Source organism: Balearica regulorum, chromosome 8 (genome assembly GCF_011004875.1).
Source record: "Balearica regulorum gibbericeps isolate bBalReg1 chromosome 8, bBalReg1.pri, whole genome shotgun sequence".
Classification (NCBI taxonomy): domain Eukaryota; kingdom Metazoa; phylum Chordata; class Aves; order Gruiformes; family Gruidae; genus Balearica; species Balearica regulorum.
In genome coordinates, this window is record NC_046191.1 from 6,158,695 (window position 1) to 6,182,681 (window position 23,987).

The 23,987-nt window shown below is 58.2% G+C and overlaps 1 protein-coding gene and 1 long non-coding RNA gene across 5 annotated transcripts in view; one reads left to right on the forward strand and one right to left on the reverse strand.

The window, feature by feature from the left end:
• Positions 1–1,389: 1,389 nt before the first annotated feature.
• On the reverse strand, positions 1,390–4,647 carry LOC142602722 (uncharacterized). 2 transcript variants are annotated; one of them, XR_012836492.1, is made up of 4 exons: positions 4,396–4,647; positions 2,816–4,296; positions 2,544–2,694; positions 1,390–1,574 (listed from the first exon to the last, which is right to left on the reverse strand). It is a non-coding gene; the product is annotated as an uncharacterized LOC142602722 (long non-coding RNA). The 2 variants fall into 2 exon arrangements; XR_012836491.1 differs by having other exon boundaries at positions 2,544–4,296.
• Positions 4,648–4,757: 110 nt separating this feature from the next.
• Positions 4,758–23,987, forward strand: part of SSBP3 (single stranded DNA binding protein 3) — a 53,526-nt gene continuing 34,296 nt past the window's right edge. For all 3 annotated transcript variants that reach the window (XM_075759336.1, XM_075759337.1, XM_075759339.1), the window contains exons 1-4: positions 4,758–5,021; positions 5,185–5,257; positions 5,428–5,489; positions 6,138–6,222. In XM_075759336.1, coding sequence (XP_075615451.1) covers positions 4,966–5,021; positions 5,185–5,257; positions 5,428–5,489; positions 6,138–6,222 — 276 coding nt within the window. In that variant the 5' untranslated portion in view covers positions 4,758–4,965. The remainder of the gene's footprint in view (positions 5,022–5,184; positions 5,258–5,427; positions 5,490–6,137; positions 6,223–23,987) is intronic.

The following is a 23,987-nucleotide window of genomic DNA, read 5'->3' on the forward strand; positions in this document are numbered from 1 at the left end:
CCCCTGGGAGGGTCTCTGCTATAGCATTGCCATAGGAGACCTGCGGGCAGCACCTATAGGTAACCCCCTGCAGCGTCCTCACCACACGCTGGTGCCCTGCTTGGCCCCACGTAGCTGCCACCGGAGCCCAGCCACAGGGAACGAGCAGGGTCAGACACAGCCCGGCACGGCAAAGTCACCGTCACCGGTAGGAGCCGGGCTGGGGGTTATCACCGTGCCGCTGCGTGGGGCAGGACCACAGCTCCTGCAGGCTGGTTTGCTTGGGGAGGGGATATTTAATTGCAAAACATCCCTTGCGGGGAGATGTAAGCTAGCGGCAAGGCGGGTGGAGACCAGGAGGACCCGACGTGCCCGGAGCGGCTGGCCCTGGCAGGCGGTGGGCAGAGGTGACGCTTTGTCAAGGGCTGTCGGTGACAGGGTTCTGACATTTTGGGGTTTGCCTTTGCGCAGCCCGTCCCTTGGGAGTCTGACCGCACCCTGGAGCTCAAGTTTGGGGCTCGCAAGTTGTCCGTGCTCCTCAGACGGGGAAGTCCTGCTCCCTAGCTGTTATCTTTGTTACCTCTGTTTTCTCGCTGCAATGACAGGAACCCCCAGGGGTTAAATCCCAGGAGTGCCAGCTCTGGGAACATCGCATCCCAACCTTCCCGAAGCCGGGGGAAGCCCAGGAGCCTCGTCCCACATGGGTGCTCCTGCTCTGCACCTTGCAGTGCCTGCCTGCAGCCGAGGTTCATGCAGGTACTGCGGGTAAGGAATCCGAGCCGCCGCGCAGGGAGCTGCTGGGGAGTAGCTGCCGCACTTTACATTCACAGCCCATCTATTTTGCAATAACTTCACCGCGATGTTCCCACGTAGACAAGCCTAAGCTAGCATAGATAATGAAATGGGTTAAAGGAGACAGGCGGAGGGAGAGGAGAGGAGCCAGCAACTGGTAGTAAATCAGGGAGAGAACAGGGTTACTTTAAATTCAAGGACTCGGTGGCAGGGCCAGCTTGGTTTATGCCGAGAGGCATGGGGTTTAGAGGATGAGACGCAGTTTGGGAAGACAGAAGTGTCACCTTGGCAGGGCCACCAACCCGACTGTGTCCCCATCATCCCCCGTCCTGCCCCTGCCCGTCCCCCTGTGGGTGCCGCTGGGATGAAGCACAGCCAAGGGCGCCCATCCCGAGCGGCAAAGGGCAGTCGAGGGATCCCGAAGGAGCTGCTGGCCTGGCGGGGCAGGCACCAGGCTCTGCTCCGTGGGGCGAAGGTCCTGCTGGCCTCCATCGGCTCGTGGTCAGGGCCTGGGGGCACTCAGCCGCTGAGCCTCCCTCCCCTCTGGCAGGGGTTTCGAGACAGTCCAAACAAGCTAATTAAACCCTGCTCTGCTTAATCAGAGGCATCGAACACCAGTCAGAAGAAATTAATCCCGTGTTTTATTAGATGCTGTTTGAAGTCGCGTTTGGCACCTCATCCTCGGTTCTCATCTCCTTCTGGGGAAGGAAGAAGGACATCTGCGGGGAAGAGCGAGGGTGCGGCAGATGGCAGCGGGGATGATTCAGGGGCTCGAGGAAGGAACTGCGACTCCAGCGGCGTCCCTGGTGGGGGGACGAGACACCTCTCCCTGCATCCCACGGCCCACCCCCTCCCCGTGGCTGAGAGCCTGCGAGCCAGGCAGGCATCCCAAAAATACGTGTTCCTCCGCATTGCATGCTAATGGCTCCGCGCGATAGGTCCCACCGCAATTAAAGCACGCAGAGCGTTAATATGCAACGTGGAGAGGCCACTCTTCCCACAGCTACTCCTTCCCAAACCTGTCCTTCCTGCTGCACATCCCTGCCCACGGGGAGCCTGCCCGTGGGGATCCCACAGCAGCCCCGGCCGAGCCGGCACTCGGCATTCGGCACTCCGGCACTCGGCACGGGGCAAGCGCCTTCCTCTGCCTTGGGGCTCGACGGAGCGGGGTCTGTTCGGTACCCACCAGGCGGGTGCTGTGCAACATGGCCCCAGCAACGGAGGTGCCCTGACAGCTGGGAGAAATCCACAGGCGGGTGGTTAAAACAATCAGCCGGGCTCTCAGTTTGGGGTTTTTAATGAATTCTGGTGACTTAATTGCTCCAACTCAAGAAAAACTCCCGACGAAAAGAAAGCCCAGCCGAGTAAGGTAGCCCACAGGTCCCCCTCCAAGCCTTGGGAGTGCTCGGTAACCTTGGTACGTCCTCCTGCGACTCGGCTAGACAGAGCTCCTGGCTTCGGGTGTGGGGATTTCTTTTTTTCCTAAATTTCCTGTCATAACTTGTGTTAAAACTTTGCAGAGCCATTTAATTGCGTTCTGTGGTGGTGATGATATGAAATTAGTCTCCCTTCTGATCTTTAGCTAAGTTGGTCCAAAGCACCAGCTTATAATTTACTCTAATCATCAGGTCGTAGAAGATGCAAAGGCAGGGCTGGGACCCGGTGAATTCACACGGGCCGGGAGTTTCCACCCTCGCTGTGCTGGCGTTTGGCAGCTCGGGCTCTGCCGCCCTGGGATGGCAACATTTACACTTTATTTTGGTGCCGCTTACGGGAAGCTTTCCACCAACTGCTCTTCTCCATCTCCCCTAGCAACAGCTGAGAACCAGAGCAGGTCCAGAGGAGAGGAGGGAGATCCCCCCTCCCCGGGGCTGCTCTCTCCTCTGAGAGTCTCGGAGACGTCCTCCCCTCCAGGCTGGAGACCTGCAATCAGAACGCTGAAGGCAGTTACGGGGGCAGAGATCCTGGCTCCCATCCTATTTCCCTGGGCTAGCTTCATGGCCCAAACAACCCCAGGGGTCACGGCTGGGGTCTGTCCACTCACCTATCCCAGAAAATCAATGAGTTAAAAGAAAACAAGCTCCTGATGAACACGAGTGGGGCAGGGTGATAGTCTGGGCACAGAGAGGCCCTTTTGCTGCGGCAGGCATGGCGCTGATCACACCAGTGGCATTAATGCTTTCCACCTCCATGCAGAAGGTACAGAATACAAGGGGATTATTTTTAACTGGGAATATTTAGCAAACATCTCGCATGCTGCTGGAGGGTCAAATTTGTCCCACAGCGTCAGTCCAGGGGGAGGCTCCCGGTGACTGTTGAGCCCGTTGGAGGAGTGGAGGGACGTGAAGACTCAGGAAACACAAAGTCTGGGATTCGCGTGACCTGGCCCTGCGGTCTGCCACAGAGGCATGTACGGACCAGAGCCCCTAACGCCCATCTCGTCCTCTCCACCGTCACCTCGGCCCTCACCCTACAAAACAAAACTTGTGCAAAGCGCCACGTTTTCTCTTTCCAAAGTCAGACTCTCAGACGACTTCAAGTTTTGATCCTTTTCGACCTACCGCATCGCAAGGAGATACTCCCCCCCCCCCACCCCGGTTGTTTTAAACCTCCCTTTAAAGCGAGTTTGGCCCTGCTCAGGCAGGTTCCAATGGCCGTGAACATTCCCACGGGCGCAGCAGCACTACCCGCCGCCGGAGGAGTTACTCCTACGCCCCACAGCTCCCCACATCGCCACCCAAAGCCTCCCTGCCCTCGCAGGAGGGTTGCCGGGCGCATATGGCCCCGCTCAAACTCCTCAAGCGTTTGCAGGATGAGGCTCGATGTGCGCAACCTCCCGCATTTAAAGATCGGTAACTAATCGCATAACCCTTACCCAGCACGCAGCCTCCATCTCTGCTGGTTTTTTTTGTTCAGCGAGGCATTTTGGAGGTAGAGGTGAGGCCGGGGCAGGGGAGGGGGGGAAGAGAAGAGCTCTTTGAAGCCCTTATTTTTGTGCTGCTCCAACATCTGTTCCCGTGGAAACTGCCACCAGAAGCCGGGTAGTTTGGTGCGCTCCTGCGCTCGATATAAATTGCTGTCTGGGGGTGTGTGGGGGGGGAAAGGGTGCGAAGAAGCCTAGCCTCCCAATGCAGGGGTGCAGCAGAGCCCTGCCCAAACCTCCAGCAAACTTCCCGTGGGAGGCAAAAGGGCTCCCCACGGCCTGCTCTGAGGGAACCCAGCATGGCGGGGGGGGGGGTTAGGACACCCCCACACCCCACACCCCCCCAAGCCAGGCCAGGGCTGCACCCAGCCCTCCCCCAAACCTAAGGTGACGGCTTTCCCTCCTTGTTTTTAAAAAGCAGCGAAGCCAAAATAGGCGACGAGGCCCCACCGCAAGCCTCGCCCCGTGACTAGAGGCGCTGAAGTTGGCAGCAGAGGGAGGCCGGCCCCAGGCTCCCCTCAGGGCTTCTCACAGCCAAACCGTTTGGCCCTGAGGTAACCGCCCGGCAGCGAGGAGTTTGGGGAGACCGGCTTCGGGCGGGACTCGCCGGGGACGGGCCGGGAGGCGGTGGGAGGCGGGGGAACCCCCGCCTCCCACCGCCTCCCGGCCCGTCCCCGGCGGGTCCCGCCCGGCGCCGCGACCAGAGGCAGCGCCCGCCCGGGCGCACCGACGCGCTCCCCCTCCCCTTCCTCTCCTTCGCCGCCCGGCGGGCGGTTTCAAGGCCCCCCCTTCCGAGGTCTCCGCGGCGCCGACCAATCAACGGGCGCTGCGCGCCGCGGCCCGGCTCCTTAAAGGACCACAGTGCCGCGACTTGCTGGGAAAGTCCCGCCGCCTGCGCGTTGAGTCGGGGGGACTCTAGGACCGCGCTTCGCCCCTCTCCCTCCCTCCTTCCCCACCGCGGGAGGCCGCCCGCCACCACAGCCTCCGGAGGAGGGCGTGGCTCGGGTCGGCCCCGCCCTTCCTCGCCGGTGATTGGCGGCGGTGAGTGCCCGTCGGCGGCGGGGGGGGGGGGCGGTGCCCGGCGCGGCCACGTTCGGGTGCGCGGCCAGCGGCGCGGCGGGCGCAGCGAGCGGCGGCGGCGGAGGAGCAGCGCGGGGCGATGGGGGCGCGGCGGCGGCCGGCGCTCTGACAGCCCCCGGCGCTCCTTCAGCGGCGGGCAGAGCGGTTCCCGGCGGCGGCGGCGGCGGCCGCCCCCCTCCTCGGCGCGGACCATGTTCGCTAAAGGGAAGGGCTCGGCGGTGCCCTCGGACGGGCAGGCGCGGGAGAAGTAAGCGCGGCGGGAGGAGCGGGAAGGGGGGAGAACGGGGCGGCGGCAGCGGGGCGGCTTTGTGCGGGGCGCGGGGAGGGGGGGGCTCCTCCTTCTCCGTCGTGTGTGTGTCCCCGTCCCCCCCCCCCCCCGCCGCCGCCGACCCGCCGCTCGGCTGTTGCAGGCTGGCGCTGTACGTCTACGAGTACCTGCTGCACGTCGGCGCCCAGAAGTCGGCGCAGACCTTCCTGTCCGAGGTGAGCCCCGCCGCCCCCCGCGCCCTTTGTGCGCCGCCGCCGCACGCACGCCCGCCCTCCATCTTGCGCGGGGCGGCGGCGGCGCCGGGGGGTCGCCGCGCGTGGGGGGGGGGGGGGGGTCCACGCCCACTCGTGACCACCCCCACCCCCCGCCTTCCTCTCGCCCGCAGATCCGGTGGGAGAAGAACATCACTCTGGGCGAGCCCCCCGGCTTCCTGCACTCCTGGTGGTGGTAAGTGCCGGGGGGTGCGGTGCGTGTGGGAACCGTCCGGGCGGGTGCGAGCACCCCACGGTGCCCCGTCGCGGGTGGGAGCGGCCAGGCTGCCCGGGGAAGAGGGGTGTTACACCGCGGCCCCCACGGGGTTAAGCCCCGGCGCTGGCGTGAGTCAGCAGCGGCGCGCCGAGCCCCAAACCGCCCCGGCTCTTCGCTCCCGCTCCCCGCAGGGCGCCGAGGCGCGGTGGAGCCACCCCCGGCCCCGCGGGAGCGGGCGGGCTGGCAGGCGGCAGGGCCGGCGGGCAGGCCCGGGCGGCAGCGGGGCCGGCCGGAGAGAGCGAGTTGTGGCGCCGGGACAGCCGGGGGAAGGCAGGGCGAGGCGGCAGCGCTGCCGTGCGGGGCCGGAGAAGTCCCTGAAGTGCCGCGGCGGTTACCCGTTAAAGGCTACTTTTGCCTCAAAACACCCAACGTCGCCCGTCCCGGGGTCAGGCGCTTCCAGAGGTCCGAGTGGCGCCGGGCTCGGGTGCGCGGCCGGGTCCGGATGAGTTCCCTTCCCGTGGGGCCGGCGGGGTGGGGAGGAGGCCGCTCACCTCCGGTGACCCCCGGTCTCGGTGCGTGAGCCCCGATGAGTAACTGCCTCCTCTCTTGGCTTTCTCCGCCGCGCAGCGTGTTTTGGGACCTTTACTGCGCAGCTCCCGAAAGGCGAGACACTTGTGAACATTCGAGTGAAGCGAAAGCCTTTCATGACTACGTGAGTAACAAGTTTCTAATCCTCGCGGTAATTACAGCGTTGGGGAGCTCCGGCTTCTCCGGCGCATCGAGAGCCGACGTAACTGACTGGCAAAAGCACGGGTGTTTTTTTTTTTTTTAACCAACAGCGTTCTGATTTGACTGCACAGTATTTCATAATGTTGCAATTATGTAAATTAGCTCAGATACTTATCTTAAGCACTTAAAGGCATGCAGGCTACTGGTAGAATTAAGCAGTTTTGCATAGCAATGGACAACAAAGCGTTTACTAGAGGCTCCATGGTGAGATGTTTCATGCTGAGGATACCTGGAAGGGTGGGCAGGGGTTGGATTGCGGTGGGGAGGAGGGGGGGATTCCCCAAAATACGGTTGAATGCCCCAGCAAGTATCTCCCCGCCTTTGGCAAGGCTGAGGGCTTCCTTGGTTGTCCCGAGTCCTCCCTTGAGACCAGCAAGGTGGAGGCGTTTGCTCGTTGAAGGTGGTTTTTGCAGAAACCACCCCCCCACCCCCCCCCTCGCCTTGGTTGGTGGTGCGCGTCTCGTCGATCGGTGTTTCGGGTTTTTCTCTGCAGAGGTGTTAGCGTGACCCAGGGACGACGCTCCTGGGGCGGGATGCTGGGGCTGAGGTGCCTCCCAAAAAGACTCTTTTGAGCAAGGGTGCACGGTGTGTCGGCTGTGGTGGGCGATGGGTGGGCTGCCCGCTCCCGTCCTGCGCGCGTCGCCCGCATCGTAGCGTCGGGAGGAATTTGCATCAAAGGATTAGTCACCTGGCTGTGGGCTTGGACCCCAGTCAAGTGAGTTTAAACCCTGTAGCAGGAGCTGGTTTTGTCTGCTCCAGGGAGCCTATGGTATGGAAACCATTTTTCCTCCCTTCTCGAGTTTATTGCTGCCTCAACATGCCTGGGTTGGGATGTGCGAGGGTTTGCCGACGAGCAGTGCCGGGCAAGCGTCTCGGGGACCTCTGCGGTGCTCCTGTGTGCCGGTGCTGGGCGCAGCGGTCACCCTGGGGCACGGGCAGCGCCGGGCTGCTGGATAGCCTCGGCCGGCTGCTGAGCCGCCTCTCTCTCTCTCTCTCTCTCTGTCTGGGGTGGGAAGGTGCCAGTCCTGCCGGGGCACGGGGGAAGCAGGTCTGGCTGTTTGCTGGGTGAGGGTTTGTCCGCCTGTCCGTCCCTCCCCGTGGCCACTCTCTGCATCGCTTGTTTTTTACTGGGTCGGATTAAGAGGGTGAACTCCTGAGCCAAGGGTCAGAGCTGACAACCCGGTGGCGCATCCACCGGTGCTGAATGCGAGCAGCTGCTCGCTTCCTGGGCGTTTTGGGCCAAATTCTGGGGGGTTTTTTGGAGCGCGGTTGGGACAGCAGTCTCATCAGGAGCAAGGCAAAGGTAGATCTTTGGGCGGCAAAGCCGCAGGTGAAGATGACATTAGCAACCAAGACACGGTAATGCTCCGTTCACAGCAGTCTCCTCGTCGTGTCTGAGGATTTAGTGTATTTAGAGAAATTAATCTTTTTTTAGCTTGGTAATAATTCTAACAATAGGCCTGAGTGCATTACATGATTCGCATAAACTTCTTTAATACACGTTGCTTTAAGCTTACAGTAAATAGACACAATCCTGATTGTTTTTAATTCTCGGTGTAATGCAGTTTTGTAACAGCCCCAAGTGCTTTTACCTTTTGGGTTTTATCACAAAGACTCGTAAGAAGATTTTCACTCCCCTGTGCCTGGGCTTGGTGGCCCTGGTTTGGGTTCCCTGGGCACGTTTTGGCCTCAAAATGGGGTTTCTGCTTCTCCTCCCCGCCGTGGCTGGTGGCAGATGCTCACGGCACGTTCCCTCTCGGAGGAGCGGTGTTTTCCCGGCACGACGTGTACTTTACAGGGCGAGGGACCTACTCGGCCAATACTTAAATATTGACCAAAGAACCGAATGATAACCGGGGGAGTGTGAATAGCGCCTTGTTTCCTGCCAGCCTCTCTGCCGGGGCGGGCTGCTGGTGCTGACGGGCACCGGAGCCGAAATGCCAGTTTTTTTATCAAGCACCAAACCCTGCAACCCATCAGCGATGCATGGCAGCTAAAATGGGGTACAAACCCCAAATGGGGCTGGACCAGCGAGTCGTGAGTCACTTTGTATGGTGGTTGTGGTTAAAAATACCCCGATATAAGTCTTGTCCCAGGTTGGTAGAGCATCATCTTTACACTTGGCCAACAATGGGCAATCTCTGCGTGGCCGGCTCGATGTTTGCACGAAATACGGTCTTTATTTCCCCAAAGATGATGTATTTACCATACCGCTCTAAGGATAAAACAGAGGAATGCTCCAGGAGCAGCACGGCGGTGCCGGGCCAGCCGGGGTTTGGCGTGCCACCCTCCCGTAGCCAGCGCCGGAAGGGTGCTTGCCAGGGAGACGTGTCTTCGGGGGGGGGGGGGGGAGTGGTGCGCCTCGTTAGCAGGGTGCTAACAGTGGGATTTGCATGCTGCGGCACTTCCACTTAATTTCCCAGCATAACCGTATGAAAACTATTAGGAGCAGCAGGACAAATTGCCAATTTCCCCCTCTGGTTTTTAATACTGAACTCTTTTAGCAAGGAAAAAAAGAGAAATCTCACCTCTGTTTTATAGGGGAGACCCTTGAAAGCTGCAGGCACTTGCCACGGCTGAGGAATATTGCTTTTTACCTTTTCCCTGAGGTTTTTCTCTGAAGCCAGGACAGAAGGCTGCTGGGACTCGGTAGAAATGTGCTTGTTGGGAGTGGGGTGATGGGAGCAGGGATTCACCTGGCGCAGGCGGGAAGAACACCACGCTTCTCTTTCCTTCCGTCTCCAGCATGGCTGCGAGTCTGTTAACGTGACTAACGAGTTGTGCTGGTCGGAGGGTTATTAAGTCAGCTTCTCCCACCTATATCAAAAGAGTTTATCCAAGTTAACAGCACCAGGAACACCCATCAACTCCTAAAACTCAACCCATAGCCATTGATTTGGGCTCCTCCGCTGGGCAAAGCCTCGTGGCGAGTGTGCCGGCGTTATGGAGTGTTCCCGCGCGCTCCCAGAGCCAGCAAACTTGCAACGGGATCGCTCGGCATGACAGGGGATTTCAGCCGCCGCGTTATCTGGGAATTGGCCGATGGCTGGTCGCAGTTGAGCATTTCAACGCCGTGAAAGCCAATACAATTTGAGTTAGTGGTGATGACTGCCAGTTTAAATACCGCAGTGAATTTCTGTCAAAGAGCTAATACATAGAAAGGGGAATTGCAGAAAACTTGATCACCAGAACCACTTCAGTCGATTTTGGCCTCGAGCTACAGAAAATGAACTTAAATCTAGTTGACTGTTGCTGCATACTTTTTGTGGTATTGCTCTGCCTGCACAGCCAGCTCGGAGCATCAGTGTGCGGGAGAGAAAAATCAGGGTAGCCTTTGGCTGCTGGAGATTCTGACTTCATCCTTCCCCTCCTCTGTTCCCCCTAGCTCCCCCACAAGAAGGACCCACACTTGGGAGCGCTTGAAATGCTGTTTTCTTTGCAGCGCAAGACCTACGGAACGGTGGCTTCAACTTGCCATTAACACAAAGCATTGATTTATTTATGGTTTGTTTGGGCTTTTTTTAACTTTGGAAAGCTGCTGCAGTTCTTTCTAACTTGGCTCTGGAAGGATGCTCTGATAGAAAGGTGGCGGTTGGTTTGGGAAAAGATGGCGTGCTTGGGGCTCGTGCTCTCCAATCCTGGTTGGGGACAACCAAGGCTCCTCTTTTTCTTCCCCTTGATCTGAAACAGTTCCCCTTGGATTGAGATCTCAGTGAGAGAAGGCGTTTCAGGTTTCTGAAGCCCCTGGAGATGGAAGGACGTAGCATCCAGGCTTGTTGGCATTAGCGTGCAAGACTTTGCTCGGAGGAGAATGAGGTGAAACCCAAGGGGCTGGAAGGGTTTTGGCCCGTTGGCAGTACTGGCTGGGGGCGTCACCCAGGCACTGGAGTGTGACCCCCAAACACAGATGTTTGCCCCACTGTAAGTGTCCTCCTGGCCACGTTTTGGGGGCGAGGTGTGGGAAATGGTCCTCTTATGCTGGCTCTGCCTGGTGTGCCCCAATGCCAGCATTGCTGGATGCCCAGATGCCCCATCCCAGCATTGCTGCTTGGGTGTCCCCGGGCTGCAGGGGGGACATCTTGTTGTCACAGCATCTTCTGCTCCTGGGGGTCTGTGTGGCTACCTCATGGTGTGGGACCCCTCCTGGGAGAAGACGCTCTGCATGCACGAGGGGTTCGGTGGGACTGTCACCTCTCCCGTGCCAGGCTGTCTCCTTGCTGCAGGACCAGCAAAGGCTGGAAGACTCTTGCTGCAGGCACCCATGGCTGTGTGGGACCAGCAAGCGAGATGGTGGTGGTCCATGAGTGTCGCTGCAATGGTGGTGGTGGTCCATGAGCACCTCTGCCATGCGCCCGTCGCAGCCACTGTATTAGAAACATATTGTGTAGGAGAGCAGGGATTTTGGGGGCCGATTTGGTGTAACACAGGGACGCGGGTCAGGAAGAGGTTTGTGTGGTCCCTGGGAGCCTCCCCAGGCATCGCCGGAGCCTCGGGCACAGGGCTCAGCCGGTGGCACGCACAGCTCCGGCCCATCTCCGTGCGGGACTGCGCTCCGTCTGGGCCCCATCCAGCTCCGTTCTGCAGGGACAGGGTTCCCCAGTAGGTAACCAGAGAGAGGAGTTTCCTTCAGGAGTGGCAGGCTGCCAGGAGCAGCTGCAAAACTCCACATCACTTAAAAAAAAAAAAAAAAAAAGACAGAGAATAAATACAGAAATTCCACCCCGGCAGCGCATTGGGCTCAGTCTTCCCTCCCAGTTTAGGGTACTGGTGTGCCCATCCCTCCTGCAAACCCACCCTGCTTTTACTGGAGCACAGCGTGAAGCCAGACTAGTTTAATTTTATATTTTAAATAATATCGGCTGTCGTGATGGAGCAACCTCTGCTTCCCGCTGCCCGGCGGCGGGACCGGGGCGTTTTGGTGCGGCATCTTTCCGTGGGTGATGCCGATGGAGAAGCCGCTGGTGCGAAACCGGAGGTCAGAGCCCAGAGCTTATGTCTTAGTCTTTGACTGGGGAGCCTAAATATTTATCCTGTTCTGTCCCTAATGAAAACAAATTGTCAACAGTTGTTCAGTAACTGACTAAATTAAAATCTGTAATTAGTCAATTAGATTAAAGAGTTGGCACAACCTGATTGTATCATGCTGGTTAGGTTATTAAGAGAAAGGGTGTGATTTTTAATTACTGAATGCTAATTTTGACAGTTTCAAATGGAAACAGACGTTCCCCCCCCTCCACCCCACCCCGAGTGCCTCTGCAAAAGTAAGGCAGGGGATGGATTTTATGTCAACAAATGGTGTGAAGTTGTAAAGTTTCTCCAGCTCCAATCCGGGAGGGGTTTCTCCTGAAAAGCCCGGGTTGGGACAGGAGGAGAGGGGGGGGATTTCTTCAATCCTGGCTGATGATGGGAGGGCAGGTGGGGGTTTGTGCCACGGGTGGGGACCCTCTGCACCCCTGGGCGCTGCCCAGGGAGGTCACCGCTCTGCCATCCCCATCGCCCATCTCGGTGTGCATGGGTCAGCGTGCCCTCGCCTTGCACAAACCGATGTGCAGCAACGAGGCGGATTTGTGTCTTTTTTTTTTTTTTTTTTTTAATTTTCTGTGCATTTTTTGTATTTATTTTTTTTAACCCCTGCCCAGTGCTCGAGAGGGGCCAGGTCCCAGCGGCAGGCAAAGCCCGTGGCGGGGAGGAGGAGGAGGAAGGCCTTGCGTGGCAAGCACGGCAGTCCGCGCCATCCCATTGTTTGCCCCAGCGGCGCCGCGGCCACGTGGGCGAGCGCGGTGAGGCCGGCGAGGGGACCCGCTGCCGGCACGGTGGGCTGCGGGAGGAGCGGCCGCCCCCGGCAGATGCTCGGCTCTGGACGAGCACAAAGCTCGCAGCCCTGCCCTCCCCTTCTTTCCGGGGTCCCTTTGGAGGAACAAAGAGGGCAAGGGGCCGTGCGCCGGCGTGCCGTGCTGTGCCGGGGAGGCTGGCCGGTGGTCTGGCACCCGGGGGGGGGGCTCCCCGTCCCGCTGTGGCGGGCAGTGGGGAGGTTCGTTAGGTCAGGACGCCGTGTATTGGGTATGAGTGAGGCTTTCCTGTTCTCCTGATCATTTCCTTCCTTACCTTGGAAACTTGGATTTTCTCCTACCTTTTGTTCCCTATTTTTCTCTTGTACCTCCGTCCCTGGATCTATTGGAAACAGCTGCTGGAGCCGGTCCCGCGGAGCAGGCGGGGGGCTCCGGCTCTTTCTCCTCTTTCACCGTGCACGCCCCCCCGGCAGAGCCAGCACCACCTAAATGGCACCCAGCTGCCTGAAGCCCTCGCTGATGGGGGGGGTGCTCTAGAGAGGAGGTGGGGGAGCCGCTGCAGTGGCGTTTGGTCCTGGTTTTCCATGAGATTCATATGACCAGGGGATGACGGAGGGAGAGATGCAGCGCCTGGAGCAGCTCGTGCACCCCGGCTGATGGTGGGGGGTCTGCCCACGGGGACCGCGGAGTGGGCTGTATCCCCGTGAGCATCACACGGCTGCCTCACCAGCATCCCACTCGTGGGTCAGGTTATGAAACTCCTGCTGAGGCTTCTGCTCAACCCACGAGCACATCCCCCCCCCCCCTTATTTCCCAGCAGCTTCTCCCTCTGAGTCCTGACCCTGCAGATCTCTGGGGGGGGAGACCCCCCCTTCCCGGGGCTGGGGGGCTCAGCGGGGCGGAAGCAGTGTTTTCCTCCAGGCTGGTGGGGAGTGAAAATGGCTCTTTGCAAGTAAACAAATACCTCGCCTTCACCTCCCTTTGGGGTGGGGTTGTTTTTTTGGCTTTTTTTTGGTTTATTTCTCATCTCAAAACTCCTGCTTGTGGCCACGAGTGCCAGGAGCCGAGTTCAAAGCTACAGCCGTGCAGTCGAAGAGGGGGGATTTCCAAAATACGGAGCAGCTGCCTGTGGGTGCTGCTTCCCACGCACGGTGGGACCCAGCTGCACCCCACCACCACCTCCCTGCTCCCATCCCCGCATCCTGCGGCGGTGACAGCCATCCCCTGTGCCTGGCCAGGGCGAGAAGGGCACCCAGAGGGCTTTGGGTAAGGTTTGGGCATGCGTGGGGCGCAGCTTCCCCCCACGCAGTAAGGCCAGCTTTTCTTTTGTCTCAGGTTTGTGCGTTTAAATCATTTATTTATTTTTTTTTTTTGACAAGAGAAGAAATGCCCAGTTTCCTGCCTGAGTTTAATGCTGTATGCGTGGAGGCTGCTAACGTGAGAATTAAGCAAAATATATGTGAGTGTGTGTACATGCAATTAGATCTATGCAATATGTAGAATTAAGATATGCATATGGATATAGATAGATATAGGTGCATGTGCCTATATATTTGGCATGTGGTTGGGGCGGCGGGGCAGAGCAGTGCTTCACACCCAGCCATCAAGTGCTCTTACTCTTCCTCTTCCGTGGCCATCGCCACCATGACCGGTGGCTTTACAGCAAGGTGATTTCCATCTCCGTGTTCCCCAGGCTGGGCAGGAGGCTGCGGGGTCCGTCTGTCCGTCCGCGTGCGAGGCAGCGCTGCTGCAGCCTGCTGCCTCGAGATAAAGTCCAAAGGAAGACCTCTGGCTGTGTCTTAAGCTAACATTTTCTTTTTAATTTTTTTTTTCTCTTAATGTTTCTGCATCAACCCTTGAACATTTGATCCGGCGCCTCTCCTCCCGGGGTGCGATGGCTTTCTGTAGTGAAAATGAGCCCTCGCCGCCTCTCCTGCCCACCTCAAACAGGGGCTGGGGGGTGTTTCCCCTCCCATTTTCCCCGGATTTGGGCTGGTTTCTTACAACCTCACAGGGCTGAGCTCACACCTAGAATTGGGATTTTTTCAGTTACAAACTGAAGCAGAGGATGCACTGCAGCGGCTCTAACTTGCCGGTGAGTGCAGCCTGCCCGGCATCCCGTGGCGTTCCCGGCATCCCGTGGCGTTCCCGGCAGGCACACCAGCCCAACGCCAGTCCCTTCTACCTGATGAGACTTTTCTCCTGTGCTCCCCCTCCCGCCCCGGCTCCCATCTGTGCGGCTGCCATCACACCCGGTCCAGCACCGCTGTGACTCGCTGCGAGGGTGTCCCAAGCCTTGGCGTCACTTGGTTATTAATTTCTGGCAACCGTAAGGGAGGAAAAGTCCCTGCATCGCCCCCGTGGGCAGCGAGCGGTGCCCTGCTCTGCCCCCCCGCCATGAGCTCCCCCTTACAGCTCAGCTTCTGGGCCGGGGAGGAGTTGGGAGCTTGGTTTGGGTTGGTGTTTTTTTCTGCTTTTTTTTTTTCCTTTTTTTTTTTCCTTTTTTTAAATGAAAAAAAAGGTGGCGCATGCCAAGGAAGGGGGCAGGGTGCTGCTTCGCAGCGCGCCTTGGTTTGGGGTGGGCAGATAAGGCTGCAGCGTCGCGCTTGCCTCCGCTCCCCTGCCAAAACCCAGCAGAGCATCCTCCTGCTCTGCCCGGCCTTTGCTGGGTGCTCGTCCCTGGTTTTGGGGGGGGAGACCCACTGGGATAAGGGCAGCCTGTGGGTGCAGGGGTTGCTCGAGCCCCTGCATCCTTCTATGTGGGAGTGATAGTTGTGGCGAGGAGGAGGAGGAAGAGGTGCTTCCCTCCCCCTCGGCTCCTCTCTGCGGGAGAGCCGTGCAGCTGGTGGGGTGTAAATCACACTCGGCCTCCCCCCCGCGCCACCACCCATCTGCCTGCGGGTTGAGGAGGGTCGTGGCTGGTAGCAGCGGTGAGGTGACTCTCCATCACAGCTTCAGCCGCCCCCCCCTTTGCCCCCCTCCTGCGTCCCCAGCAGCTCTGGGAAGGTGCCGGTTCCTCCCGGAGGAGCAGAACCGAGGTCTGCCTCTTGGTGATGGAGACCCTTTGGCTGCTGGGGTGTTTCTCTGCAAGGCCTGAACCAGGGGGCAGGTCTGGTTTTGTAGAGACCCAGTTGGGGTCTGGTTTGAGGCAGGGGCAGCCACGCTTCGGAACGCTTGGTCTTGTCAGGGGGGCTTTTGGAAGGTGCGTTCTTGGTGGGGTATGGTTGGGGATGGAGGTGGGAGCTCACAAGGAAGCAAATGCTGGTCCGTGTTGGACGTGGGCATCTTCAGCACAGCTCAAGCACAGTTTTCCGTGGAAAAACTCAAACCAGCTGGTTTTGATTTATCCTGGGCATCGCAGCACTGATAATGCCCAGGCACTTCACGCCTTTGCTAGTCTCTGTTGGAGACAAGGTCCAGGCTGGGGCTCCCAGGGCTCATTTCATCGTTAAAAGCACATTTACTTGCTTGTCCCAGAGCCCTTCAGGGTGTCGTGGCACGTCCTGACAGCTTGTCCGTCCTTACCTGCAGTCATCAAGGAGTTTTCAACATGACTTATATAAAGCCTTTGTACTTGGATTGCTCCACTGTGCTGCACAATGGCTTCTTTGTCATCATGCCAGCTAATTAATTTTAACTTTTACCGTTGCTCCAGCGCAGTGCACCGTCCGCCTGGTCCATTTGAAGCTTCCCCCCCCCTTAACCTTAAGTGTTTTCCAAGCAGTTTGACTTGTTGCTGCTGAACGCTGGAGAAACCAGCTGGCCCCGCTGGTGCTCATCTTCTGGAGAAGGAGTTGCCCTCGTGCCGCTGCCAGGGCCAGGGGTGGTGAAGAAAAAGCCATTAGGAGGCTCAAGTTTTCTCCAGTGGCTTGTTTCTCCTGGCTGGCAGCTGAAGGTCCCCCTGGAGAACATCCTCTGATGAAAATAACAGGCTCTCGCTCCCCAGCCGGTGATTGGCACCATGTGCATCTCGCAGCCAGAGGTGAAAGCCTTGGCTGCGTCTTCAGGACAAAAGCCCTCGTGCTCAGGAACATACGTGCGCTGGGATGTGACGATGATTATTTCTGGAGGGTCGGGCTCCGTTTGGTTGTGTGCTGAAAACCAGGTGTTTTTTCCTTGCGTCGTGTGAGCAAAGATCCGCAGTGGGTACCACCGTGGCATCCCTGGCGTGGGGGGAAGCTGGTACCCCAGGGATGCTCGCAGGGGAGCTGAGCATCTCCCCGGTGGTGCCCGGAGAAGGACCGGGAGGGATGTGATGCCAACTGGGTGTCCCCAGCCCGGCGGGGTGGGACGAGCCGGGGTATTGTCTTTCTCAGGGAGGAGGGATGGACATCGCCGCATGCATAAACATCAGCGGAATTTGCAGCGATGGGGTTTACGTGAGCGATGCGGCGGCAGAGGGGAGCTCCCCTCGGCGCGGGATGGGGACGGTGGTGGGTCAGGGAATATGGAATTGCTGCCTTTGTGTTTAATCTGGTTATAAGGATGGCTATTAGAGATAATGAATTTTGCCTGTCCCCGCCGTTGTAATACAAGAACCCAACTGTCTTTCAACACCGCGAAGGTCACTCCTCTTTATTTCTGGTTGTAAATTTTGCTGGTTACAGATGTTTGGGGTTGACGGACATGGCTAATTAAGTTTCTCCTGCCAGCCAGTTGGCAAGGTGCAGGGGTGGTGGCGCAGGGGTGAGGTCGGGGGGGCAGGACCGGAGCAGGCGGCAATGCCGGCACCCCCTTGGCACGGTGGCCCAGTCGCAAGCCCGTGTCACCGCAGCCCCAGAGCAAAGCGGGGTTGAGTTTGCACGGACCCTTGCACCTCTCTTTATCGTGATTTTGGAGCGGGCTGGTGGGAAGAAGGTAGCTTTGGGAGCAAGTTCCCGTCTTGCTGCCCTCATTTGAGGAGAATTCAGCAGGAATTGTCGCACTTGTTATCCCCACCCTGGCCCGAGGGTGGCAAAGGGGGATGCAAAAAGGAGGATCCCCTAAATTTTTGCCATCGAGCATCTTTTGCACCAGTGCCAGCGGAGGCTTTTTCTTTTCCCCAAAAGACGTTGCTGGATGGAACGATGATGGTGTTTGTTGGCAGAGCCAGTACCCCACGCTGAATTAGCACCTGGGGGAGGGGTGGGAGCCCCTTCCCCTGGGGCACGAGGCCGGTTTGCTTCCCGGTGCTGACCCTGCCGGGCAGGAGCCAGCTGCGTGCGCTGCCCACGCGCTTGGAACGCAGCACGTGCTGCCGTGCCTCCCCGGCTCTGCTCCCCCCGTGTGCCTGATTTATGCCGCTCCACATTTTCTCCTCGTTTCCATGCCTCTTTCTTCCCTCCCTCCCTTTTTTTTTTTTTTTTCCCTTGTGCTGCCTGTGCTTTGCCTTGCTCTTTCTTTTTTTTTTTTTTTTTTCTTCTTATTGCTCGCAGGCCTCCCTGTTATCCCAGCAAGCTGCAATATTTGGGGCTCCATGCTTGTGTGCGTTCAAAATGGGCTTTTATCCTCCCAGAGGAGGGGACCGTGGTCCCCATCACCCCGCTGGGACGTGGTCCCTCAATGGTGAGGGAGATATTTTTTTTTTTAAATTTATTTTTTTATGTTATCGTCGCAGAGTACAAGCCGTGCATCCCCGTCATGGATGCTCCTGGCCCTTGGTTGCAGCAAAACTGGTGGGGTGGCTGCGGGCGCCCATTGCCTCCATCCCGACGTCGCTGCTGGGCGCAGCGCCGGCCATCTGTCCCCTCCTGCGCGGCGCCGGCCTGCCGGCTGCTTGCCGCGGCGGCAGGGCTTGCCCGGCGTCTGCGAGGCCGCGAGGTCTTGTATTTTTAAAAAAAAAAAAAAAAAAGGGGGGGGGGGGGGAGAAGTTTCATTTTTGCTTTGTTTGCCTCTATTTCATATGCGTAACCTGACTTTTTGTTGGGGTTTTTTTTCCACCCCCCTTGCTGCCGTGCCAAGCGCATCGAAAGTTTGCTGGGTCTCGCGTGCGTGCGCGGATGCCGAATAATTTTATTAGCCGTCTGGAAGGGAGCCAGCGCGGCGTGCATCGCGCGGGAGGCGGCTGCTGGGGCGCCTTTTCTTTTATTTCCCTTTCCCAGCCGCACCCCCCCCTTGCCTCCGCCAGTCTCCCGCAGGCTGTATCATCGACGTTATCCTTTTATTTTATTTTTTTTAGATATTCTTTCTTTCTTTTTCCTTTTTCCTTTTTTTTTTTTTTTTTTTGCTCCTTAAAGGGTTAAAAACGATGGGGAAGTTCAGCTAGCACTTGCAAGATATGGTTGCCTTAGCAACAGGCCTCCTAATCTGGTAGGTGACCTGAGAGACTGTGGAAGATGCAGGGGTTGGTTTGGCATTTCATTATTTCATGAGGCTGCGGCTCTCCAGCTGGTTCCCTTCCCAGCGCCGCCGCCACGGCTGCTCCCCCCGCCGCCGCCCCCGGCATTCCTCGGCGAAGCCTTGGGGTGGGGGGGGGCTGGCCGTGCACGGTCCCCTCCCCGGGCTCTGGCGGGTCCCCGGAGCTGGTGCCCGGGGAGGAGGAGAGGCCTTCCCGCAGCCCTGGTCAACTTTGGGGTTGCAAAGATGATTTCCTGCCTTGCCCTCCCTCCTTCCGAAGGATTTGCCGTGGTGGTCTGGTGAAATAACCTGTGCAGCCCTCGGGGGCTAGCGATGCTCTCGTTGGCACTTCCAGAACCCAAATTTTGGGGTTCGTGCTGCTTTGTTGGGGTGAAGGAGCGGGGCTCTCACGCAAGGAGCTGAGGCTCGAGCAACGAACTGGCGGGGTGCGAAGAGGGCAGTGCGGGTCTGCAGCGGTTGTAAAGGGGATGGAGATGGGATGTAGGGGTCCAGCAAGCGTTTTTGGGGAAGGAGGGTGGGTTTGGGAGGCGCGTAGCAGTGTTATTCCAGCTGCTTCAGGCTGCTTCGAGCTCACGAGGCCAGGCGAGTGCAACCAGCACGTGCCCTCGTATGGATGGGCCAAGACCTGGGCCTTTGGTGCCACAGCCATGGCCGCCACCTTTGTTTTTTTTTTTTTTCTTCCTTTTTTTTGTTGGAAACATCCTTGAGTTGGCACTTCCCAGCACACTCCCTCTTCCCTTGCTGTCACGACCACTCCATGGGAAGCATCAGTGAGCGCCCGCCGTTCCTTGCCAGTGGTGAGGCCGTCTAAATTAAGTAAACCGCATCAGAAAACCTTCCTGCCAAATATTTGCCCTCACCGAATCCGCCGTCGGACAGGTGCTCAAACTCCTCTGCCTGTGCGGTCCCTTGCGGGACGTGGATGGGTGTCCGTGACGCCCCGCAGCGCCCATTGGCACAAAACTGCCGCACCTGGATCAAATCACCGTTGAGCTCTTTGCCCAAAACCGGGATGTTTTCCTCCTCGCTGTGCGATGCCGGGTGGTTACGCGCTGCCCTTGGCATCCAACCGCCGTCGCTGGGCAAGGAGACCCCCGGGGAAGGGAGGTGTCCGAGGGGCCGGGGCCAACTCCCTGCGGGTACCAACAGAATAAAGGGGCCGGGATAGTGCCGGGAGCATCCCATTCCCGCGGATCCCGGCGGTGCAGACCTCTTTTGTTTTTGTTCGCCCCCCGCTATCGCACGGCAGCGGTGGCAGCTGCCTGCGGACGCCGGGGAGAGCCGCCTTTGTTTACCCGCCTCTCCGGCAGAGCGAGCGCAGGGATGCTCTTGGATTGAGGTGCCGATCTGTCATCTCCCAGGTTTTATGCATCCCCAGACAAGAAATCAGCGGCGCAGAGCGCAGACTTTTTGTTACTTATCGCCGAGCGCTGTGCAGAGCGTGGCTGCTGAAAGCAATCTGGTGTCTGCGATGCCCAGATTTATGGTTTCCCAACCTCATTCTAGGTGTTGGCTTCCACTGGGAAGCAAAAAACCTGGTTTGAGCCATTGGTGTAAGACAAGAGGACCATGGCACGCTGCAGCATCGGACCTGGGCAGGTCTGGTCCCCAGCTGCCGAATGTCCCGGGCAGCTGACATACAGCTCGGCTTTTCCTCTGGGTCTCCTCCGCTCGGGATGTGCTTCTCCGACCCCCTGCCCGCCCCATCGGGCTGGCAGAGGCAGAAGCTGCCCCTCGGTGAGCAGGGGGTGAGCCATCAAAAGGCCACCAGGTGAGCCAGCAAAATCCCTAGAGAACCTTTTTTTTTTTTTTATTTGATCGCTTCATCCCTTTTTCTGCACCCCCCCATCTCTGCTTTGTGAGGCTTTCCAGGATTTGTCCCTCTCAACAGGGATTTTGGGCGGTCAGCTGGATCCCCAGGCACGGACAGACGGACTGCCGATCAGCCGGCACGCACCATCCATCCACAGAGCACTGTGCTCTGCCTGCCGGGGCTCAAATGCAGGATTATACTTTTTTTTTTTTTTAAAAAAAGAAAATCAAAATTCCCAGGGAAAATAAAAAAAAAGCTGTCTCCCCCCGCCTCCGCCCCGCTGAGAAGCGGCTCTGCGATGGTGGCTGGAAAGCGAAGCCGTAAGTGTTGCGCGTGCCATCTGCTCCGCTTGGATCGCGGGAGCGGCTGGAGCCGGCACAGCCTTGCGGGGCGGGGGGGGGGGGGGGGGGGGGGGGGGGGGGCAGCGCTTGCTGGGGTAAAGTCGGGGTCCCCACCACCCCATATCTTCCCAGCCAGGGACTCTGTGGTCCTCTAAGTAGGTTTGAAGCCCAGGCTGGCAGGCTTGAACCCTGGCTGGTGCTGGTCGGAGGTGTCTCATGGAGGTGGGTACCCGTGAGGGTGTGCAGCCTCTTCATCTGCACCTGGGAGGAAGAGCTCCTGGGATGAGGATGGTTGTGGGGTGGGATGAGTCCACGCAGAAGGGAACGGGCAGGGTCTGGGTGCTCAAAACGTGGGGGGTTTTAAGCATTTGCAGCTTCACTAGCTGCCTGAGTTGGTAGCGCGTGTTGGCGACTGGGTGCTCTGGAGCACGGGGTGCATGTCACGGGGACCCTGGGCGAGAGCGGTTCAGCACGACACGTCTGGTCCTCCCAAAGCAGATACTGAAGGAAAACTTCCTCCTCAATAGGGAAAAATGTTAGGCTATCTCTGAAAAGAAATGCACGTGTTTGTTGGTGGGTTTGCTTTGGGAACATCTCCAGGTTCCCATGCAGGTTCCTCCACAGCCAGGCTCCTGCTGCCTCTTCGGCTGGGGCCACCGGAGCAGCTAGGTTTTGCTCTGCTTTACCTGCTTTTTTACAAAACCGGTATTTTTTTGAGACCTCCCAATGGGTCGAGCCAGCAGACGCAGAATTGGGGTGCAGAGGGAGCAATGGGCTTCCTCCCTCAGAAGGCAGCAGGTTGCTGCGTGTCCTTGTCCTTGGCAGCCGTGGCAAAGGCTCTCTGCTGGCTCCACCACCACCATTTTTGGTATGTATATATAATTTTTTTATATATTTGGGAAGGTGCTCAGAGGTAGGGGACTCGGAGCAGGCACCAGGCGCTTTCCCCCTCTTTCCATGCGAAACAGTCGCTCCTTTTCACCTGCCTTCGCTGCCGATAGAAAAGGCGGAGGCAGCGTGGGTGGGTTGAGCCGAGGGAGAAGGAAAACACTCTCCAAACAAAACCAGAGGGCTTGTAAGGAGAGATGGGAAGCGGAGGGAGGGCTGAAACGGCTGGGGAAGGCGTCTAAGCCAGCGGCGAGCCTCGCTGGTGGTGCAGGGGGCTGCAGAAGTCTTGCTGGGCTGCAGGACAGGGTGGAAGGACCCCAACTCACCGTTTCCCCATGCGTGTTGCCAGCCGGTGCGTGTGGTCAGACCTTTACAGGGGTTTCTGGGATTCACCCCAGGCTGCAGAGAAACCTCGTTAGAGCTCAGCGCTTTACTGGTGAACCTCTTCGGAGACCCAGCTCAACCCTATGGAGGTTACGTTCATAAGACACGTCCTCCTCACCAAAACTCTGCATCCGGGAAGCGGTGCTGTGCCTACAGCATGCCGGCTCTCCGGAGATGCCCACCGCTGTTAGCCATCCCACCTCGCCGGGCGCTAATTGCGAGCGACTTGAGGCACGGTGCTTTGGTGGCTACCCCCGAGCTGAGCGCTCAGAAATTCGGTAATTGGGCTGGAACAATTATTTTTGGCTTTTGCAGAGGGGAACGCTATAAATAATCATCCCGCGAGCTTCTGCGGTGACTTTGCAGCCTCCGTGGGGGGGTTGGGTTTTTTTTGGTTTTTTGTTTTTTTTTTTTTGCTGCCGTCCGGCTGGCTTTTTCTTGGCAGCCGAGAGTGGGAGACTTATCTGCAGAAAATGCAATTTGAGTTGATTAAAGAAACTCCTGCCATTGGCCTGAGCTGCCAAAGTTTCTGCAGAAATGGTTACGCTTTCTGAGAAACCGCCCCCGGGACCTGCTGGGCTGCAGCCTGGCCCCGGGGCAGCGGTGGTGGGGATGGGGAGGAGGAGGAGGAGGAGGGCTGCCCAGGCTCGGGGAAGGAAAACAAAGCGGAAAACAAAGGATTCCGGTCTCAGCGACATCGCACCAAGGACTTGCCGGGAAGAGGTGCGGAGGAGGCGGTGGTGGTGGGCATGCTTCTGTGCTTGCACCTCCCTGGTGGCAGCAGCTTGCAGATCCTTCGGCCCAAAGGCTTTTGGTCATTACAGAGCCAGGTTTTAGCCAGGGACTGATCCGGAGGTGAAAGCCTCTGCATCCCGGAACGCATCCCGGAACTCATCCCGCGAGCTCCCCCAACACCCATCCCAACACCCTTGGGAGCCAAATCACAACAGCCTTAGCAGAAGCAAACAGCATCCTAGCAGCACCTTCTTTTGTAAGCCCTCTGTCGCATCTAAAATAAATTTGCATCTAAATTGACAGGCTGGTTTTAATGTCTTCTGGCTATATAGTGCTTAAAGGCCCAGGCTTCCCTTGTAGATGGGTGTGGGGCATCCTCCCCGCTCGTGCAGGGTGCTGGTGTGGTGGCATAGAGCAGTCCCGGGGTGGAGGTGGGAGAGGCACGGGGCAACCACTTGCAGGGAAGCAGAAACTTATTTTTTCCCCCCCTTTTTTTTTTTTTTAAATGTGTTATTGAAAAGATTGAGACTTACTGACAGGCTGGTGGCTGGGGATGGCTGGTGCTGGAGGATGGTGAGCCGGGCTTCCCTCCAGGGATGCAGCTCTGTGCCGGGCTGCTCGTACCCTGGGTACCGTGCAATGCTCTGGGTTTGCAGGAGCACATCCTGCATCTCTCTCCTCGCCCGCTGGCAATTAAAACACGTCCCTATCATATGTACCGGCTGCCAAAGACAACAGCCGTAAGGCACCGTTGTCCTGGAGCGTGTCACTTTGGTCGGTGCACCGCTTGGTACCTGGGTTTGGGGAGCATCGCTGGGGCTGGCGCCTGCACGAGGGACCATAAAAACGAGCGTATCGGGAAAGGCTGCGTAGAGCAGAGCATCTCCTGAGCAGTCTCGCTGTGGCAGCTTTCCTTCGTCATCCATTATTTATTTGATCCTCTGCAAAACAAATTCGCTCCTCGGCACTGATTCCGATGACGGCGCTCATTTTACAAAAGAGGTAAAAGGAACTGGTTTTGTTCCCGGTCTAAAAGACTTTAACAGAAAGGCGCGTTCCTCTGCCACCTTCTCCTGCAGCCCGTTTTGGTGTCAGTGAGACAAATCTACAGGGTTTTACAGGGGTGATGGAAATTTTGGAGTCTCAAACACTGAAACATCGAGTGATGCTCTTCCCTGGTGTCCGGTGCTGTTGATTCCCGTCTTCCCCGGCCCCACGAGGGTTTTTGCTGTGGCTGGACCGGGGGGTACCAAGATGCTCATCTTGCCCCGTAGCTCTCAGCTGAAGGTTTCTCGAGGGCAGAGCTGCACGTGCAAGGAAAAAGGGCTTTATCGGGCACGTTCCTCCCCGTGCGTGCTGTTGGAGAGCAGGTCTGCTTTATGGGCACACGAATAAATACACG